Source organism: Uloborus diversus, chromosome 2 (genome assembly GCF_026930045.1).
Source record: "Uloborus diversus isolate 005 chromosome 2, Udiv.v.3.1, whole genome shotgun sequence".
In the NCBI taxonomy this organism is placed as follows: domain Eukaryota; kingdom Metazoa; phylum Arthropoda; class Arachnida; order Araneae; family Uloboridae; genus Uloborus; species Uloborus diversus.
Genome location: NC_072732.1, coordinates 178,411,446 through 178,434,682, shown reverse-complemented (window position 1 = coordinate 178,434,682; position 23,237 = coordinate 178,411,446). Strand labels below are relative to the sequence as shown.

Below are 23,237 nucleotides of genomic sequence, written 5' to 3'. Positions count from 1 at the left end.
GAAACTTCTAACTTGAACTTTAAAAAACTTATTTTTGCGTGCTATGCGGAAACCTAAATGCCGCATTAGAGCAAAACCCTTTATTTGATAATTCCTGGCTATATTACTCACAATTTTCAACTTGGGGAGGGGGGGGGGGGAGGATGGCCTTTTTTCTGTTATTCAAAAAAAAAAAAAAAAAAAACAGAAAAAAAAAAAAAAACGATTTTTTGAAGAAAATCAAACTTTTTAGGCCTCACGCGGGACACCTAAATATTTTTTGATTTGGGTAAACTATTTCATGTTAGATGTGGGTCCGTAGGGGCAACTTTTTATCAACTTGACAATTGAATTTCGAAAAAAAGTTTTTTTTCGATAAACCCTACTGCACAGCTCTGGGGGAAACCATGATATCGTGGTCTGATGAATTAAGGCTCTTATGCACTGATGAAAACTCCCAGTATTTTCTTGCATTTAACCTTTTCAGAGTTTTAGCTTTTCTTTTCCACATCCCTCAGAAGGATATTTTCAAGTTTTTATGCTGGGCCATATTAGGTCGTAATTTTTAGGTTAAGAGATGTATTGTTGTGAATTTTATAGGCCAAAGTAGCCCATATTTTGGTACAACACTCTGACACGGATTATAATAAAGATATTAAATTCGATAAGTTACTCTGATTTAGCTATCGCTGTTGCCTACAGTTTAAAAAAAGAATCTGCTGATTTTGTTCTATGGCAAGAAGCAAAATGATGCATCACCCCCATTGGAACAGAGCTTTTAGAGAACTTTTTAATCAAAAATTGTCACTTGAATCATTAGCCCTTGAACACCCCAAGAACTTTCTTTCCATCAATGGCCATCTCTCATGTCACATGAAGCATGAAAAAAAAAGTTGTTTCACCTCTATCATGTGTCTTTACGATACACGTTTTCTTTTCTTGCACTTCTGAAAGGGGCCATGCCCTTCCACTTTTCAATATTCAAACTTGATAGACCAAAAATTGTTTTTCTACAGCTTGAATCGATTTGACAAAATAAAAATATAAAATTGTACTGTTCCACATAAACATCCAGATTCATACCATTACATTTGTAACTTGAATTTAGACTCTCTCTCTCTTGTGATTATTTTTGATAAAATTTTAGTGAAATAAAAACTCTGAATATATATGTAAGAGTTAATTCAAAAGTCGAGTTCATTAAAAAAAAAACATTTATCACATCGTTCAACAAGCTTTTGAATCTCCAAGTCATAAAAATCTGCTGCATGTGAGGATAACCAGTTTTTAACAGCTTCTTTCACTTCATCATCTGTGGCCAAGTATTTGCTGCTAAGAAACTTTGGAAGTGGAACAAGTAGAAATCGCTTGGCGCTGTTTGGACAGTACTGTAGGTGGTCCATCTGTTCACGTTTAAAAGACTTAATCAAATTTTGGGTTTCTTTTGTTGTATGGGGTATGGTACTGTCATGCAACAATAACACGTCAAATGCCTTATCTGCTGATGAATTTCTGCCTCTGAACGTCTCTTGCTGACACTAACCAAATTACTGACCAGTTAAACAGTAAGTTATCGCCCCTAAGCCAGGGCTAAGGCAGAACTGCATACAATATAACAAACAGCCCGGCAACTCTCAGCATCAATGACATCTGCCTCCAGCTCCGCCATTCCAAACTGATGAGTCCATAACAAGGACAAAACTGCAGTCTCTGGATGGGATTTCTAGGCTGTCGGTATAATGCATGTAGCACTGACCGATTGCTGAAGTAAAAAAACAGTATATCAGGGTTCATACTCAAGTTTGAAAATTAAAAGTAAGGTGTTTTTAAGGTGTTTTGTTGGAGTTCATTTTACTTTTTAAGGACTAGTTTCTTGTTTGAAGATGCATTTTTCAAAATTATTTCAGAAAAAATATGTACAACTCTATTATTTATTTTTATTTTCATACAATACATTGAATGCACAAACATACTAAATTTATACTAAAATATGCATTTACTGCTTCTTAGACTTGAGCCATCTCGATTCTACTCAGAATCAAATTCAAATACAGGAGGGGGGGGGGGGGGGGGTTAACCATTGAAATGTTTTATTTTGAAAATGAATAAATATTAAGTGATAATGATTAAAAATGAGTATTTTCTCAAAAACAAAACAGGTACTAACGATTTCCTAACCAAAAAAAGATTTTAAAAAATAAAATGTTTGCTAAAATAAGAAATATAATAAGCCTTCTGAAAGTAGCATAGGCCAAAATAACTTCCAATCCAACTATAAAAATAATTTACATATTTACAGGACATAAAAGGGCAAACTTCAAATGCAACAAACAATTTTCGGTGAAGATTGTGCTTGATTTTGGCATAGAAACATAAGGTTACGTGATCAAAATACAGAAAATTCAATTTGAACATTAGGGGGAACCTTTTAAAAAAATGTACTAATTATATTAATTTTCAAAATAGATCAAAATTTTGTAAATCATTTCAAAATTTTGTGTGACTCTAGGCTGAAAAATATAGAAAACTGACAAATTAAGAATTTTTCTTCTAAAAAGTATGGAAGTCATAATTCTAGGAAACAGTGGTACCACTGTTTAGCTATTAAGTTGCTCTTTCATCTATTGTATAAAATATGTAGTTTTTACTCATGTTAAGTAATTAATATCTACAATTTTTTTTAAATAAAAAAAATCACAAACCTTGCCAACTACAGATGCTACGCATGTATTAGAACACTTGAAAGAAGTTGAAACAAAAATAAATTTCAGCCAGCGATTCCGCACTAACTTTCTGACATTTGACTCATCATGAATTTTGTTAAAAACTTTTCAACTTAATGATTTTAATAAAAATACATATCAACCTAGTTTCTTTCTTCACAAGGCATAGTAAGCATCATAAATGCAAAAAATCTTATACCCATGACGGATGCACAGACATTGCGATTTTCAAAGAGAACGCCTTAAAAGTATAAAGAACGGCACATAAAAGAATTTATTTAATAAATTATTTTAGAATTGCATTTTAGAGCTCTACAGAAAACGTATTATTAATAACAATCGACATAATTGAAGCAAAAATCAAATTAAACCAGCGATTTAGATTTTAACATTTTGACTCATAATAGACACAGAATTTGGCTTGAAAGTTTCAACTTTGTGATTTTTATAGGAATAAAAAGAAATTTCATTTATTTGCCCTCCAAAAAACATAAGTATCAAAAGTCAGAAAAATTTGATTCTCATATCGAATGCAAAGACATTGTTTTTAATAAAACTGAAAGTGTCATAAGCCTAAAAGTGGCAAATAAAAGAATTTATGAAAGCAAAAAAGATTTTAGCATGGTATTTAACAAGCCTACAAGATGTTATATTATTAATAATTATCGACATAATCGTCAGAAATTTGGGAAAAATTTCGGATGTGGGAAAGAAAATTGTCTAACGAAAAAATCGGATTATTAGTATTAATAGACGAAAAATAGCAGAATTCCGGTAAAATTCGGTGTAAAGTAATCACTAATCACTCGTATCGGATTGGGGACAGCAGAAAATCTTTAGGGTTACATAGAATAAAAAAATGAGGAGTTTGTAAGGAGATAATAGCAAAATTCAGGAGTTTTAAGGGCTCTTATTTTCTTTTCTTAAAAAGCAGGAATTTATAAGGAGCATACAAGCCCTGTATATGCATATTTTTTAATGCTACTGAAAAATAAATGCAAATGTTACGTCATGAAACGCAGAAACACACAACAACATTTTATAAAATTTGAAATAACACACTGAGCCACTTATATAATTTTAAACCCTTGTTTACTGCTATACTCCCCCCACTAAGTCATAAAATACTGTGTTTTGCACTATCATACCTTTGGGTTCAAATAATTTTTCCATTCTTTTCATTTCCCTAATTGCAATGCAGAGGATTTTAAGACCATATAAAAAGTTAAGATTTCATATTCTTTCACTATTTTTTGTTTCCAACATGTCATACATAATCTTTGCATTTTCTTTCGGCTGTTTTTGCTATTGAAAGTATGCATCTAGGTACAACGGTTGCAAAAATAGAGGTCCTACAGATTAAACAGGGCAGACTAAAAAATGTTTACAATGTTATTCAATGTGACTTAGATTATTTGGCCTTTTTTTTTTACGATCATACACAACAGTTCTTAGATTGAAATAATAACAAACATATGTACAATATATCTTTATTACATAAAACTGAAATGACTAAAACATTGCTAACAAAATAATTCTGACAAGAGTTCACTTCATGAAATTTACACTGCATTATGATGCCTGAAATTTGTTGAATGAGAAGTCAGATGAGCAATCTTTGTTACAATTAAAAATAGGACGAAATTTCATTGCGATGAATAATAATTTGTTGCAGCATAGGGCCACTGCTGATAATTGTATGAATTCTGAAAGAAAAATGGGTTGGAAAAATCAGTATTTTAATAAATTGGGATCAATTTCATTTGAAAAATACTCACTGATGAATTTAAAAAACGAAGCAATAAACATAGCTTCATGCAATAAAATAATCATTTTAGACAGCTAAAAAAATTCAAGTTTAGGGCGAAGGGAAAAAGAAGAGCGAGAACAAGGTGGGAGGATAAAGAAAAAAAGTGGTTAAAGGATTCTTGAGTCAATCAATTGAAGATTATAGCTTTGGATAGATCAAAGTGGCGTTAGCTGACTGAGACAGCCTTGGCTGGCAACCAACTGGAGAAGAAGAAAATAAACAAATAACAGAAAGAAAAATCTTTAAGATCATACACAGTTTTAGAATAAAAAGAGTTTTTAAGATTTGTAAAACAGCAGTAAATAATTACAAATGTTTTTACATTATTATAATGGTCAATGCTCTGATTCAGAGATGCCACACTCAATCTAAGCAAAATATATCGCATGTTGGTTGGCAGCGTTTTTTTATCTGAGCACTCTACAAAATTCTGAATGTTCTCTTGCAACAGTGACTAGCTAATTTATGTGGCGTATGCTGTACATACACCCCTGTGCAGGCACAGATCTAGAGAGGAGCCATGACCCCCCCCCCCCCCTTAAGTGACAAAATGTAGCCTGTGTTTGGAACTTATAATTCGAAAAATTCGCCCCCGTCTCCCTATTCTTACCAAAAAATGACACTTATGACTTTGGAAAAGACCTCTTCTGAAACCAGAAGCTGAATTTCGTCTTTACCCCAGTGACTGCTTCCTTTGAAGACATTTGAAATCAAAAGTTGATATTAAACACAGAAGATTAAGAAATCAAGGTGGAAAAACAATGAGTAATCAACTAAAAAATAATAATAATATGCAAGCATGTGCTAAAAGGTGCTTGACAAATCTCATCAAATGAGTGAAGTTCTTCAGTGCATGTTACCTTGACTTTAAAAACCCAACTGAAACCTCAACAAGTAGTATTTCCAAAATTGAAAAAAATAACTTTGTGAAGAAATAATACATATTTTATTAATTAATTTTTGTATTTCGAAGGTCAATAACTTGTTTAGGTCACATTATAAACTGATTTATTAAAAACCATTTGAATTATTCAAGTCACTGCCTGTAACATACTTTCGTGTTCAATTTTCAAAAAGCTTTTCTTTTTTGTTTTATTGCACTATACGTTTATTAATATAACTAAACATCGCCAAAAAGATTTTTAACAAAATATTTTTAGAGAAACTTTGACCATATTACAGTTACAGTAACTGACATGATTGTCAATACTTTTTAAAAAGCTAAAGTTAATCTTTGAATTTAAATAACTCAAATTTTCCAGAGTTTGACTTTTTTTTTACAGAAGAAAGTCTTTCAAAACTATCACCATCCAAAAAGCTTTGAATAATTAGTTATAATTAATTTCATTAAAAACTCAATCTTTGTTAAGTCTAGTTTGCAGAAAGGCTGAATTTTGCAAATGGTATTGGCATTAGTAAACTTGGATGTAATTGGATAGAAATGTTGGAATATAGGCATGACAGATGGTCATGCAAGTTATGAGCACAACATAAAATATAGGTTGGTTGGAAAAAAAGGTTAGCACAAATTAAAGTCTACACAGTAAAACTGCATAGTAAACAAATATGCGAGTGTTATGAAACCAGATGCAATTGGATTTTGAAATGCATAAAAAATCGGGACTGACACGCACAAATTCATATAAAATATTAAGAGATCTAATTTACAAAATAATTATTAAAATAAAGCATAAAAATAAGCTAATAGTATAGGTTAAAATAACACTTCAAACTTTAAAAATATTTTTAGGACACAGCACCATAGAAGTATTGAAACCTCAAACACATGTTCGAAGTAAGCATGCTCTCAAAATCTAGGCTTTGCTTATGCTAATACTTCTACTTAAACGCAATTTTGTCTGTAAAACTACTTTTACTGTATATGATTTCTTACATGATAGTTAGCCCAAGCAGATTGATGATATTGGTAAGAAGCAGCATCTGTAGCAGCAACAGCTGTTGAAGCCGTAAGAGCAGTGGTTGCATCAGCTGCTGTAACAGCTACAGCAGTACCATTAAGTTCAGTTTTAGCTTTTTTGTCTTTATTTTCTTCGCTGAAATGAAAAAAAAAATGTTATATAACATTTATCTGAATGGATACCATATTTATATGTAACATACCCAAAGAAATTTTACTATGACACAATGCTTTTTTTATAGATACTCATAGGTCAGACATTTCTGATTTTTACAGAGGGAGGGGGGGGGGCAAGGGGTTCTCGACGTATATTATAATCCCCTTCCCACACACAGAAAAAAAAAACACCCCTGAGTCAAATGAAAATACAGTCGAATCTCGATAACTTGAAGTTTATAATTCAAATATTCCTTTATCTCGAAGTTTTTATCGGATCCCAAGCTTTTGAGACTGTTGTCAAAACTTCCCATAGCTCGAACGTTTTAGCCGGTCTCTTGGTACTTTAAGTTATTGAGAGAGTTGACTGTACATTAATTTTCCAAAGCAGGGTGTAGTGCAATCGACTTTCTGACCCCCCTAAATGACGGACTTTCTGACCCCCTTAAATGACGGGTCTGGATACTCCTATTTTAGATCAAATGATCCCAAACAGGAATGATGCATTTTTAGATGGCACTAAAAGAGGACTTGCAGTTAATAATGAATTAAAAGAATTCTAAAGACATTCAGTCATCATCTAAAATTCTAATTCAATAAATTAAGTCTAAAGTCATAATATTCCTTAAATTGATTTTTTTTTAAATTAAACCTCAAAAAAAAAAAAAAAAAAAAAAAAGAGGAAAAAAAAACCTTTTTACTAAGTTTTCCTAGAAACACTAATTACATACCAGAAATAATTTTCACTATGGAAATATCATAAATACTTTTAAGAAAATATAAAATATATTTTAGATTCTCAAATGCAAAACAATTTTTAGACAAATGTTGAGCTCTATGTTTCAATTTGGGAACATTGGCTTTAAAAAGGTCAAACAATATAGAAGTTATTATATCCATATAAAGTCGACACATTAATATCGTAAGCAAATATATTGAGTTTTTCTCTTTTTTTTATTAACACTTACCTATCTTCTGCTACTCTTTTGCGAGAAGCATACTGGGATTTAAACATTTTAGCATATTCATCATAAGCATCTTGTATGCTGAAAACAAAAGCAATTAAAACATTAGATGAAAGTATTTTGTTTTATATTTATTTAATTTAAAGAGCAATGCACAATCTGCAAACAATACAGCATTAATCCCAACAGTGAATAAACATATTGCATTACAATTTCAAACAAAAATGACATATTGAATTCTCACTCTTTCAAAGAAGATAATCAAAAAATATTCAGCTTCTTTTTAAAAATAAAAGTTTAGAAACATTAAGACCACTCGAGAATTTTAGAGTTTTGTTGGAAGATCTGGTTTGGTTTAAAAGTAAATCTAAAAGTGACTGGTTTGAAAAAAAAAGAAAGAAAATTGTCAATAGTGGGTCATTCTTCAAAAAGTGTAACTTTTCTGTCACATGCCTTTTACAGTAAAAACTTTGAGGAACAATTCATTTAACTGTGATTTCATCAAAAATATATCCATTTAAACCTACCAATAATTTTTTGATAATAATTTTTATTTTAGCATATTTTTGGTTCGAAACATAAGAATTCTCACCTCCGTGGCATGTCACACACCTTGTGTGAGTTTATGTTGCTTAATAACTTGTTTAATTAAAAGTATATACTTATTTATTGATTATTCCTTTCACAAGTGTCTCAAATACTAACTGTTTAAGCATATTTAATTTTTTAGTATTATGTTTTAGTTTGTTTTGGAAGGACAAGAAGTCATGTCACGAGAAAAACTCTCACCTCCGTTACCTAAACACAAAATGCCATTCCTCATTAACACGTGGCAGTAATGACATCAAATTTTATTTCCATGATACAAGGCAGCCCCCTTGTTTATTTTCAGCCATAGTTGAAGTTGTGAGATTTTTGTCGAAAAATAACAAGATAGATTTTGCTTTAAAAACTTAGTGTGGTTATTCTGACTTCTCACCTCCGTGAACTTGAATTTAAGAGATGTAAATTAATGTTAAAAAAGAAGTGAACATGTTTTCATATGCTTAACATGCGCAGATTGTAGCAACGAAGAAAAACATTTTTTCCCTGAAAAATATATCTATTAGGTCTATATTAATGGAAAATTCCTCCATGACAGACTTTATCAATGTCATTTCTGAGGTGAAAATAACTGATGGAGGAGAAATACGTCAATAGGCATTCTACCAAAATTATAAACTGCTAATATATCCTCAAATTTACTAAATGCTATTTTTTAACATACTTTTGAAACTACTAATTAAGCCATAATTTAATTAAGAGAGCTTAATATTATATCCCCACTAATTATTAAAATAGCTGATTGTTTGCACAATTAACAAAATTACTACTTTTATATTAAATTGGCCTTAATTTTTAAATATTAAAAGTTTTTTTCTTTATTTTTATGAACCAGGAATTTTTTAATTATTTTTATTTATGAGTAAAATAATTTCAACTTAGCTAGGCCATTGTTTATGGTTACTTCTAGTAGGTAACACTTTCATGTAAGAACGAAAAAAACGAAAACAAAAAGTTTCGAAATTGAAAAATATTTGCGTTTAAAAGTTACGTTTCTGGAGAATGACCCTAGTGCACAATCATTCACCCTTACTCAAGTATATTATATCAATATTGTAGCCTTGCATAGTTACCAATGATCATGATTGCTGAATAAAAACACTACAAATTAAGGACAGGTTTCCAGTGATCTAGGTTTTAGTTTATGTTCTGAAGGTATAGAATACTTCCTAGAATTAGACCAAGGATCTTATATCCTTCTGGCAAAATTATTCTCAAAATGCAATTTAGTCAAAATTGTAGGATTTTTAAAAATTTTCTTTGCAACCTAAATAAAATATAAAAAAGGATTTTTAAATCTAAAGACTATTTCTGTAAGCTTGGTTTGCACTAAAAAGTATAAAATAAAATAAGCATATGATTTCTTAATTACAATGCTCAACAACTGCAGTTAATTTTAAAATATTTTCCTTCAAGGTAATTCTAAAGCAATCGATAAAATTCAAATTAAAAATTTGAGATGAGAAGAAATATAGGTGGTAAAGTAAAACCTATTCGAACTAAGCTGTATACCACCTATTTCTTCTCTCAAATTTCCAATTTAAATTTTATTGGCTGCTTTAGAATTAACTGAAATGAAAAGAAATTAAGATTAACTACACCTTTTGAGAATTGTAATTAAGAAATAATATACTTATTTTATTTCATACATTTTAGAGTGAATCAAGCTTATAGAAATATTCTTTACATTCAAAAACCATTTCTTATACTTTATTTTCCAAGTTTTATCGTTTTTAAAATTCATTTGAGGCGTAATTTTTTGAAATTTACCACATATACACATGTGACCTATTATTAAAAAGAAAAAAAAAACTGTAATGACTTTCATTTTAGTTTAAACGTATTGCGCATAAAGAGAGATCATTATCTGCTCTAAATATTGTAAGTTTGTATGCTCCAATTTAAAAGCAATTTTAACAAGTAAAAAAAAAGCTTTTTCATTTTAAGTTTTTACATTTTTCAATTGAGTAAAACAGCAAGTATGTTTTAAAATATTTCAATTGTTAACTAATTTTGCTATCTTTATTTTTCAAAAATGCAGTCACACAAGCAGATGAGCTCACAAAATATTTCAATAATGAAAACACCTGTGAAATACAGTAGACCCTCGTTTTAAGCGGGATCATTTTACGCGGTTTCGATTATAAGCGATTAAAGATTTTACACTTTTATTTTATGCGGATGCGGCAATGCAAATAGAAAATTTTTTCCCTGTTTCAAAATCCAAGCTCCTAAGGTTGCAGATTAGAAGTAATAAACTGCATTTTGGCGTGCTAATAATCGAGCTTGGGTCACTGGGGACAGTTTATACGATTGGTTCCAGAGATCTTTCCTAAAGTAAAGTTATTGAACTCGCACAGTTCAGAACTCACTGGAAGAAGAGCTTTTAGGAGTGAAAAGGAGGCCAAAAGCAACGAGGGTACCGACATTGGTGACACACAACCAAAAACGTTTACATTGAAAGTTTTGAGCCATTACTAGACAATAGAAATGATCTTTTTGATTTGTTAGTGAAGGAATTTTCGGTCATGGAAATGACGCAAGTGATCATGGATGTGTTAATGCTTTGCAAAGAATTACAGAGAAAAATTCTTAATGACTGCAAAAAGACTGTTATAGCCAGCTCCTTTTTATTTATAAACTCCCAAAACACAAAACTAATTTATGTTTTCTTTAAACATGTTGTGCATAAAAATCGATATAAGTACACCTTAAACTTATTATACAATTAGTCATTACTAGAGTGAAGTATTTTTTTTTTGTCTACAGACCCTTACCCCTATTTTAACGCTACTATTATGTCACAATTTACGAGGTTTCTTTTTACGAGGCATTTCCGTGGAACGTAACCCCTGCACAAAACGAGGGTCTACTGCATAAGTAAAAACATCTAAATTTTTATCTTGTTATCTTATTTATATACTCATAGAATGTTTATCTCAAGCATTACCACAAAACGTTTTTGGGTCAGTTCACGGTATTTTTGACATTTATATAAAATCCGTATCATGACATTTTTTTGACAACTTTTTAATTTACTCTTTGATTTGCAAATTATTTTAATTTGAGTTAGTGGGTTGGTAGGAAAAGCCCAAAATAAAATAAGCTAATCAAATTGTAAATAAAAAAGTTATGGCAAAAAAAGGTCATGTTACAGACTCTACATAAATGCCTTACGTACCGTGAAATGACCCTTTTAGCTTTTAATGTCATATTTTTACGAAGTTGGAAAAAATCCTTTTGGTCTAAATGAGACACCTATTCTACTTTGCAATAGAAGAATGCAAAATCTTGTAGATATTTTTTACCAGTATATTGCACAGAACTCAAAAATATCTGTAGGTATCAGAAATAATATAAAGTGATTACGTAATACTTTTAGTAAGATGACTTTTGTTTTCAATCATGCATCCATGAAAGCAACAAGTGAACTTTTTTCATAAATTTATTTGCAAATTTGCAAGTCAACCAATGCTCAATATTGATAATAATTAACAATTATCAGATGATACCCATTCCCTAAACAAATGTATCCAAGCACGGCATATGCTTATATTATCTACCTCTGTATTGTATCAAGAATAAAAAATTATTTAGAATTTTCTAGTAAGTAAATTTAATTTAAAAAACTCAGTTTACACTCAAGATACAAATGTTCCTGTTACAAGTAATGTTTAATTACCATTGAGGATCTGATGAGAAATCTTCCAGAAACTCCAACTTTCTTTGAGCAAACTTTAATTTCTGATCATTATTCATGTCACTGGATAATGCAAGTTCAAAAGCTTCTAGAATGGCATCCATATCTAAAGGTTGTTTTTGATATGCAACATCTATTAGCTGCATTAAGATGTAGGCGTTGCTCTATGAAGAGGAAATTGTAGAATTTATCAAGATTTTTCAAGCAAAATCATTTTAAATTATTATAAAAGAAAATAAAGTATACAATGATTTTGAAGTCAATATAGCTAGTAGAAGAGTTGAAAATGTACATCAAAATATGATTAGGATACACCTCAAGACTCCGGTAGTGGTAAAAGCAAGGGGGATGCTGCTAATAAAGTAGTTTCCTACAACGAAATGGTATAGTACTATCATATTCTTTAAACCTTAAAAAAAATGACTTAGATGACTGATCATTGAAGATTTGCAAGAGACCATTTTGCAGGACTTTTTGTTCTGCATTGCTTTACGGCCATTTCTATTGCTTGGGATCTAGCGGAATCCCCTCCCCTAAAGGAAAGATAGGTGTTTTGAGTATGTCTTTTAGAACTATTGAGCCTTTTTCTATTTTTTTAAAAAGCCATTGAAAAGCTGATTAATACTTATATTGGAGGAAAGATTCTAACAGTAATCTACTAGCCAAGTATTTTCACAGTTACTGGTTTATTTAGCTCAATTTTGTCTAACGAGAGAAAAATGAAAAAAAAAAAATCTTCAAAGCTAAGAATTAGTCAAGAGATGTAAAAAAGAGAAAACTTTTAACAAATAAAACTAAGTTAACATAATGTGAAAAACATATTGTTTTACTTTACTATATCAACATCTTAGTAATACACAATACTAGTTTTACCATCTCCAGACATTTGGATAAACAAGTTTTAGAACAACTTGACTCTCAATATCATATTTTTTGTTAATAACGTTTGTAGAACTCCAATATTTAGCAGCCCAGCATCCAAAACTTCTCAGCAACTTTTTCAATATAACCTTCTTTTTTTGAATCAAGGTTTCTATTTTTTCTCTCTTTGCTTCTTAAAATTACTTTTCAGTGCTACCTTATAAAATTCAAGGATTTTATTTCCTTCTTGGGGCTTTTGTGATATTTTCAGCAAATAAAGTCAGGATTTCATGAAAATGAACTCCATATTGCAAAATCTTTTACAATTTGAAATTTTTTTTGAACTTTTAATTAACATTTGCTTTTAGAATACGGAGTTGCTTTTCTTTCCATTCTAAATTTTCTCCCCTGACCAATAATCAAATAACTGAACATTTTCCTGACTTTTTCCAGTTGTTCATCACAATGAAAATGTATGTTATTAAATGTGAAAAAATTATTTTCATGCATAGGAAACTATACCATAAGAATACGAGAACACAATGAAAACCAATGCAAATAATAGTGAAAATAAGTACTAGTTAAAACTTACTGGATCATTTTTCAAGGCATCCTTTAGAATTTTTGTTGCTCTCTCAAAATCATTTTTAACCTGAAAACAGAGAAAGTAAACACTTTGAAAAACAAAACAAAAAAGTAAAGATAAAATTAGTTTTAAAATTTAAAACAAATTACATAATTGAAGAGATGCTAGGATAAATCTCTTTTAAAGAAAAATGTGGAATACAGAACTATGCAGTTTCCCCCTTTCTTCATCTCAATTAATAATCTGACAAAACAGTGTAAAATAAATGATTTGAGTAATCTGAGATCTACAACACTAAAATATATGAAAAAATTTTATTAAAAAAATTAATGATGAAAATAAATAATCCATGGCAATTAAGATTGTAAATAAAGAGCAAAATTTGCACAATGAATTACTTTCATGCACTTACAGGAGCTAAAAATAAATTGTTTAAGGGGAGGGGAGAATTCTTCAAGTTTTATGCTTCAAGAGGAACACAATTTCTTGGGAAAGAAGAAATGCAGCAACATAGTTTAAATAACTCAGTCTTTTGTGCAGTTAAAAACCATAAGTATCCAATGTCATGAATGCTATCTGCAACTTCATCCAAACTCTTCATAACTGCTTCCAAAATTTAACTATCATTTAAAAATCTAATTACGTTTAAATGATATGTTTTTGCAGCATAGAATTTACAAAAAACATTGGTACTTCCAATGTAATTGGCAATTGTTTTCCACACACGTAAATAGACTCCAGAAATTAGGTTTCATTAAAATCATATTAAAGAATCTTCTTCCAAACTTGAGAAATATATAAAAAACTTAGAGATAGTTCTAGTTAAGGATGCAAAAACAGATCTCGTAGTGGCTTTGAAAAAAATGTAGGACATCATATTACAAAAAAATCAGTGCTTTTAATATTCTTTAAAGCAGTGCTTCTCAACGGGTGTGCCGTGACAAGATCCTTGGTGTGCCCCAGTAGTGTTGGAATTGTTGAAAAAGGAAAACAAACGCATCATACCTGCACAAGAGAGCAGATATAATGTTGCTAGCTCAATTAATTGTCATATTACATTGAAAACTGCATTCCAAAGATAAAAAATTGATTTTTCCAGCATGAAAAGAAATCGTACAGAGAAAGATTGGTTATGATGCCAAATGCCAATATATGAGGTGGTCAGAATACCAATTCTAGACGATGCTACCAGGTGACCAATTAATGACATGATGGATGACATCAGAAAAACATTGGTTGATAAACTACAAATAGCTGGAAATTTTCAGTTCGAGCTGATGAATCAACAGACATAAAAAGTGCACCAATCTTACTAATGAGAACAACCATCAAAATAATTATATTTTCTGCAAAGAACTTTCTCAGCTTGCAACTTGTAATGAACTATTTTGTGTTGCAGATAAATAAATAAAAAGCAACGGGATCCAGTGTTACAACTGCAAAAGCACTTGCAGTGATGGAGCAGTTGCAATTATGGGAAATGTCGAAGAGTTTATATTAAATGCAAAAAATCTAAATCCAAGTCTTCAAATCAGTTTTCCCTATCCTGAATCTCTCCTGCCAGACATGCCAGATTAGCTGAAGTCAGCCATGATTGAAACTGTAGAAATCCTCCTCATACAATCAAGATCACTTAACCTATTGGCAGTTAATAAAAAGAATACGCTAAGAACATCTATTTGTGACATGGACATGGGATTATTAGCATTGACACTTTTCAAGATCAACAAAATATCTTGTCTAGATCCTGAATTTAATAACTTCTTGCAGCTTTTCCCAATAAAAATCACCAATGTCCTTCAAGACAGGCACAAGTGTCTCAGTCAAGTTCAGTAAAAATTTGGGACTAGCTGGCCACAATAAGCACTAAAATTCATGACGAACTTTACTTCAATTTCTAAAGAAATAATTAAAAGATTTCAAACATTGAAAAGATTAACTGTTATATCCATATGGAAGCACTGGCTTTTTCTCTTCCTTGATTTGACTAGTAAATGAGGAAAGTATTGTAAATACTGACATAAGAAATCTGGTTCAGAGGCCCGCTAGGATTGAGCCAGCTATCAAGTGTGCTGTAAAGTTAAAATGGTTGAGAAGCACTGCTTTAAAGGGTGGCCTGTTTTTTTAAATATATTGGACTTAATGATGTCTCCATCCTCATATATATAATAGCTAATGATCGAGTAACGCTCTTGACTTTATCAACTATGAAATTGGCCCCACGGCATGATAATTTGACGCAGTCGGACCCCAATTTAATGAACCTCAATTTAATGAATTTTTTCTTTTCCCCAAATAAAATGAAGGCCAAACCCCTACTTACCAAAGAATAAAGCCTCAAATAACAAATTATTTTAACAGCCAAAAAAGAATTTTTTTTTCTTTTTTGTTAATTTGAGAGAGGAAATATTGAACTGTTTTCCAAATGATATATCCATCTTGTCCGAAGCAGAAAAAAACTTTTCTTGGAAACGGCCATTTTTGACAAGAGAGCATATGGCAACCAATGAATATTGATTCTGATGCAGAAAGCAATAATGAAACTCCCATTAAAACTGTTACGTTTTCAAATACTTTACATAGCATGGAAACTGTAAAAACATCTCATGCAGCAGGCTAAAAATGATAAAGTATTTTCTTCTCTCCCATAAAGAAAATCCCCATATCCCCCCCCTCCCCATAAGTCGAAAGAGAAGTATTTTGAGTCAAGTATCAAGGAAATTGTCCAATATCTACTACTCAATACCTTAAAATTTCAAATTAACTAGTGTGAAATATGTCGCAGAATACTAAATAAAAAGTGTACACTTTCTAACTATGGCTATTTTTAGGCAGTTGCTTATTAGGGCTTTTAGATAAGGTAAGTGCAATTTTTTTCTACACCCCGATATTACTAATAACCCTGATTTAATGTATAAAAGCTTCGGTCCCTATGAATTTGTTGAATCGGGTTCCGACTGTAATAATTTTTAGCAATGTTCGACATGCAGGGAAATGCTTTATTGTGACAAGGCTGAACTGTATCCAGTAACGTAAGTATTTTACTGGTAAGACTGTGGCATTTCAAAGAAATGAAAAAGGGGTCAACAATGAAAGCTACGTACTGGAGTCTAGGGTTAATCCGCTGAAGTTTAGGGATGAAATTTCAAAAATCAAAATATCACCAAACAGGCAATTGCCTCGTTCAAATGTAGAAGCAATTTTCACCCGTCATATCTTGACGGGAGATTTTCTAGTATAGTAATAAAAGGCCATAAAATGCTATACCATCAATTTAATAATTATTTCTTGAGAGAAAAAAATGCTTGAACTACTACACCTAAAATTACAAATGTAAAGAGAAAAATGGGGATAGTAATCCATCTGGAAATATTAGTTAATCAGCAAAGTAAAATAATTCTTTTAATCCAACCCAACTACCTGAAGAAAAAACAAATGAATAAATAAAAGGATACAATTTAAACAAACTAGATAATAAACTTTCCTAAAAACTTGAGGAATTGATTGCACATTATTATACAAGAACTCTCTGAAGCTATGTGAAACATCCCTCAATTCTAGGAAAGATCATGCTCAAAAAAAAAAGTAAAGAAGGTAAATAAAGGAATTCTGAGAAGTACCTTCGTTAACATCTACGATACAAGCTCCAATTTTAATAGGAGTCATGATTTCTTGCAGAGTAAGCTTTAAACAAATGCAGGAACAGGAAAGTTCCCAGTGCTTTAATTAAGAAGCACTAAATACTTTTTATTAAAAGCAATTAGAAGAAATACATCAAATGCCAATCACATGTACATAACAATAGCATTTTCTTATGCTTAATTATTTTAAAGATTTTTTTTTTAGAGATGCATATGCCTTTGATTATGTATCGCTTTGTAATGCGTCATCATAATAACATGCTGCAATCATGCACTAAGCTTTTTTTTTTTTTTTTTTGATTGTAAAAAATAGATTTAGCATTAAAATGAAAAAATAAATAAAAAATGCAGTTTGTTAAGTAAGTGCCGAAAATGGGCAGGTTTTAATCCATCAAGCCATATTACCAATATAATTATTCTAAAAAAGATTTGATAAAAAACTGTGACAAAGTTATGTGTTGCCTTCAAATCAAAATTTGTATTACAATGATTCCGGTGTGAATTTACATGTTACATCCGGGTTCTCATTAAATTGTGGCTTGTTATACGTGAGTTTGACTGAATTTATTATTGATCATCTCAACAATAACAACAGCTTTGTTATCTACATGCTGATTAAAAAGGGATTTTTGTAATATAGGAGTAAATTGCCACTTTTCAATATATTTGAAGGAAATTGTTATAAAAATGTGATTCAAGTGACCAGTTTTTGTAACAGCGGGGAAAACTCACAGAATAAGATTTAAAAAAAATATATTATTTTCATTTTTGTAATCAAATATTAAAAGATACTTACCTTATACAAATAACGAGCATACTTAGTAGCAAAATGAGAAGACATTTGTGATGTTTTAGCTTCAGCAATGCATTTTAGATACATTTCATCTACTTTTTCTTCATTTCCAAGCCTCCTCTCCAAGTTAATTTTTCTCAAGACTATTTCAAGCATATCTTTAATGGTTTCACCCAAATCATCTAAGATTTCGGCAGCTTTTTCAACATTCCCTTGAAAAAAGATTTTTTTTTAATTAAAAATTTGTTTTTAGAAAATGAAAAAAAAAATGTATTGAATTGTAGGAAGACTAAAATGTGCATTTATTTAAAAATTTTGAAATTCCTTTATTATTACTTTCTACAGGTGCACATCAATGAAATAGCATTTTGAGGCTTGTCCTATAAACTCTTAAAACTGAAGCATTTTCCTTTATTGATGTCTCCAGTATGAAATTATTTAATTAAATTTATTTTATTCGTACATTTATTTCTTTTGAAAATGTTTTGAAAGAATCAATAAATAAATGTGAGAATTTAGTTAAAGGAATAAAAATATAGTGAAACCCCTCCTAACACAGATCCCTCAAATGCAAACAATTTTTAACTCCGCAAACAGTAAAGCATTAAGCCTAATGTGTTAGAAACCTATCTCATACGGACACTATTTTGGAAGTCATTTCCCTCGATATACAGTCCTTTTTTGAGGACAAATTATTTCAGAAATATCGAAAGATAAATTTTGAGAATAAAATAATTAAACATTAAGAAAATGGTTACAATTATGAAGTTCATGAAACCCACTTTTTTTATAGAGCTCTGCGAGTTAAAACTTTGTCTTAACGGACAGAAAGCTGCTTTGGTGGGAAAGTTTCTAGAGACCCTTAACAAATTTGTTAAGAGCTGGCATGGATGGCCCGTAATTGAAACCTATTGTCATCTGGAAAGCAGCTACCCTAGTGCTTTGAAGGACTGGATTTCAAGCATTTACCAGTTGACTGCTGTTAAAATCACAGAGATTGAATTACAACCAGTGGTGTATTACGTCAGATTGGTCGATTAGCTTGTGCATTTGAATAAAAAGCTTACTGGCAAAAAGAAGCATGTTGTATATTGCATGGACAATGCAACATACCAGTCACCTTTAAAACATTCATTACCTTTAAAACATTCAATCAAAAAATATAAGAATCATCTTTTTGATAGAAACAGCGCTGATAGATGTTGAAATTAAGCCTTCAAAATTCATTACAGACAGCTAGATTTAAAGCACTTGATTGATAAGACAAAAAACTAGTTGTGAATAGCTCAAAACAGTTGATGGTTAGGATTCGACCAGCTGGGTAAAGTATGCTTGGAGGGGAATTAAAACTGAAACAATATCAAGTTTCTGTTATCGTGTTTAACTCAAAAAATGATAAGAGGACACACTGGTAAAATGATAGGAGGAAGAGAGGTTTTATGTTATTAAAAGTTTAGAGGAGGACTTTTATGACAGATTAAAGTTCGTAGACTCTACCTTTGAAGTTTCTCAAAATTGAAGCCCTAAAAATGAAGTTTTCGACGATTTTTAACGAGAGGGAAGAAAGGGTAGGAGGAGAGAGTATTGGGAATGATCTCTTACAGGGTGGTGACAGGAACTGTGAAAAAAAGTTCCCTGACTTTTCCCTGATTTCCCTGATTAAGTTCACCAAATTTCCCCGATTTACGTTCCCAATGATCATGGTTTTCTTTCTTTGCTCTACGTGAAATCCATTGCATGTTTGTATAAAATGCAATATTTTAAACGTTTTAACTTTTGAGTTGAGCAAAGTTGTTGAGCTAAAGATATATTTTTAAAAAATGCTGCTTTTTTAATAAAATGAATTTAAAAAAAAACCTATCAAGTCAATTTTTTTGGGGGGAAAAAACTCTACAAAACAGTATATTAAATTTTTCTACAATGGAAAGATTATAGGAAATTAAAAAATAAAAAAAATTAAAAAATACTTTACTTCCAGAAACAACTTAGCATAAGAATTTTAAGAAACTATTAAAATCACTCTTCAAAACATATGTGTATTTATGATTGAACTACAAAGTAATTGAAATTATTTTGAACTAAATTTTCAAACAGTATAATAATTGTTGCAGGAATAACAAGTAATAGTGAAAGAACAGAAGTAATGTAGTTATTCTTATATAACTAATTGACAGATTTATTCAAAACAGATGAAACCATTTGACATCCATTGACAGGGAGCTTTTCTCTAATCAAGAACATAGGTTTTAATGAATGAATACAGCATTTTAACAGAAAAAAAATAAAAATATTTATTTAAGTAAACACAAGTAAACTCTATTTCAAATGATTTCAGTATTGTAACGGATTCGGTGCGACTTCCACTTTCTTGAAATGAAGACACAGTTCTTGATAAAAACACAGGAAATTTATTTACACTATGTACAGGAAAGATCTTCAACAACTGCTAAATTATTCATCAGCAATTAAGCAATTATCACACAACACCGTAAACTCAACGTTTACACACGTATTTACTTCCAAATACGAAAACACAGCGAAATGCCTCGCAATAAACAGCAAAAATGCACTCAGTTCGAAATCTCAATCGAAACTAACTGTTTATCCGTCGCTAACGGCTTAAATACACCGAAAAGAAATTTCTCAAATATTCCACACGCTTCTGTAAAGTAGTAGACCGTTATCAAATTTTATCAATGAACAAAAAGGAAATAGGGGTTGTATACTTTAGCCATATGAAAAAGGGGTTGTATATTCATTACGGGATACTATTTACAGGTTACGTTCCTACAATAATTACTATTTACAGAATTTGTAACATTGCCCCCTTCCTAAGGACTGCACGTCCCGGGCAGTACAATCCCCAGAAAGGGTGTCGAACTTCTATCAAAAGTTTACAAATACTCACATTAATTAATAACTAACAGATACATAGGAAACACAATAATAACAAGAAATATTACTAAACATTAAAAGCAAAAAAAATTATCTACAACTTTTATGTTATCAACCATGGTTGTTTACGTAATACTTATGAACTATGGCCATAGTATGGGGCTAACCGATCATAATGTACAACCCTAGGTTTTGCATTAGGTGATTTTTGGATCCTCACTACGACGTCATTTAGTCGGTTAAGGACTTTGTAGGGTCCATCCCAATGCGACTGCAATTTGGGTGACAGACCTTTCCGTCGGATGGGATTCCATAACCAAACCTTGTCGCCTTCGTTGAATTCATGTCCAGTAGACCTTGTGTCGTATCGGGTCTTCATCTTCTCCGCCGCGATGTTGATTCGCTCTCGTGCGAAGTTATGAACGTCTTCCAACCGGGCCTGGAGATCCTGGATGTACTCCTCAGGCGATGCAGGCGCATCCGGAGGACGACCGAAGACGAGATCACAAGGTAGCCGAAGATCTCGTCCGAAGAGCATCTGAGATGGGGCATATCCGGTAGTCTCGTGGACAGCACTGCGGTAGGCCAGCAGGAACAAAGGTAGCTTCTTGTCCCAATCCTGTTGATTTCTGGATACCATAAGTAAGAGATTGTTCAGGATTGTGCGGTTAAATCTCTCCACCATGCCGTCCGATTGTGGGTGTAGTGGTGTTGTCCTAGTTTTCTCAATTCCGAGAATTTGACATAGGCCCTTAAACACAGCAGAGATGAAATTCCTCCCTTGATCGGAATGAATCTGCAAAGGTGTTCCATATCTCGAGATCCAATGTTGGACTAGAGTCTCTGCTACGGTGGTAGCCTCTTGATCTGGAATGGGATATGCTTCCGGCCATTTGGTGAAGTAGTCGATGGAAACAAGAATGTATTTGTTCCCATCAGCAGTTCTTGGTAGAGGACCCAGGATGTCGATCCCAAATCGTTCGAAAGGAGCTCCAACGTTGTACAGATGTAGCTTCCCTCTGTTTCTCTTCTTCGGTCCTTTACCAGCAGCACAGGCGTCACAAGAATGGCACCACTTCTCCACGTCATTCTTCGCCTTGCTCCAGAAGAAGCGCTCCCGAACTTTATTGAGGGTTTTCAAGACACCAAAATGTCCTCCAGTCGCACTACTATGTATTCCTTTCAAAACATCTGAAATCCTTGATCGGGGAAGTAGTAACTGCCACCTAGATGTTTTACCGTCGTCAGATTCCCATTTCCGGTGTAGCATTTTCGAACTTGGTCATCACTCCATGGATCAGGTTCGGATGATGTTGGAGTCACTGTCACCTGATAGGCGGTAGGGCTAGTCGTTCCATAATGTTTCTCGATTCGGGAACAATAGTGGCAGTTCTCAGGACAGGGTCTCCTTGATAAAGCGTCAGCATTACCGTGAGATAACCCTTTTCGATGCTTGATCTCCATGTCATATTCCTGGAGCCGCTGTATCCATCTGGCTATCTGGCCTTCCGGATTTTTGAAGTTCAAAAGCCAAGTTAATGAGGCATGATCTGTCCGAAGCAGAAATTTTCGGCCGTAGAGGTAATGATGGAAGTGTTCTACAGCTTTCACTATGGCCAGTAACTCCTTTCTGGTGACGCAGTAATTTCGCTCCGACTTTGATAAGCATTTGCTCCAGTAAGCGATGACATGTTCATTTCTGTCAATTTCTTGGGATAAAACAGCTCCGATGCCCTCGTTGCTCGCATCAGTGTCCAGGATGAAGGATTTTTCAGGCTGAGGATAGGCGAGGATAGGCGTTGATGTTAAAGCCTCCTTCAGTCGTAGAAATGCATCTTCGCATTCTTTGGACCATTCAAACTTTTGCTTGCTCTCCGTCAGCTTATGCAAAGGTCGTGCGATGTTGGAAAAACCCTTCGCAAACTTCCTGTAGTACGTGCAGAGCCCCAGGAAACTTCGCAGCTGATGGATGTTTTCGGGACGACTCCAACTCCTGACCGCAGATACCTTTTCTGGATCGGTTTGTACACCCTCAGAAGAGATGATGTGACCAAGGTAGTTCACTTTCCGGCGGAACAAATTACGTTTGGACGGGCTTAACTTCAGATTGGCTTCCTTAAGCTTTTGCAGCACCTTCCTAAGATTTGCCAGATGTTCTTCGAAGCTGCGTCCCACGATGATGATATTGTCTAAATAGACCAGACAGGATTCGTAGGAAAGTCCTCTTAACACTGTCTCCATAAGACGCTCGAACGTAGCTGGTGCATTGCAGAGGCCGAAGGGCATCACTTTAAACTGCCACAAGCCTTGTCCAGTTGTAAACGCTGTCTTCTCTCGGTCGTCAGGGTGTATTTCAACCTGCCAGTAGCCACTCTTCAAGTCCAGGGTCGAAAACCACTTGTGTCCGGAAAGAGTGTCCAAGGTGTCGTCTATCCGTGGAAGAGGGTAGCTGTCTTTCTTGGTGATTTCATTCAGCCGTCGGTAATCGACACAAAATCTGGTGGAGCCATCTTTCTTTCGGACCAAGACGATGGGAGAGGCCCAAGGACTGGATAAAGGTTCGATTACATCATTCTCCTTCATCTCTTTCAGGAGGGTCTCAACCTC

General features: G+C 32.5%; 1 protein-coding gene across 2 annotated transcripts in view; it reads right to left on the bottom strand.

The window, feature by feature from the left end:
* Positions 1–4,185: 4,185 nt before the first annotated feature.
* LOC129217519 (pre-mRNA-processing factor 39-like) overlaps positions 4,186–23,237 on the bottom strand; it is a 76,897-nt gene continuing 57,845 nt past the window's right edge. For both annotated transcript variants that reach the window (XM_054851833.1, XM_054851834.1), the window contains 6 exons: positions 17,739–17,947; positions 13,308–13,367; positions 11,837–12,018; positions 7,555–7,632; positions 6,407–6,566; positions 4,186–4,408 (listed from right to left, as the gene is read on the bottom strand). In XM_054851833.1, coding sequence (XP_054707808.1) covers positions 4,349–4,408; positions 6,407–6,566; positions 7,555–7,632; positions 11,837–12,018; positions 13,308–13,367; positions 17,739–17,947 — 749 coding nt within the window. In that variant the 3' untranslated portion in view covers positions 4,186–4,348. The remainder of the gene's footprint in view (positions 4,409–6,406; positions 6,567–7,554; positions 7,633–11,836; positions 12,019–13,307; positions 13,368–17,738; positions 17,948–23,237) is intronic.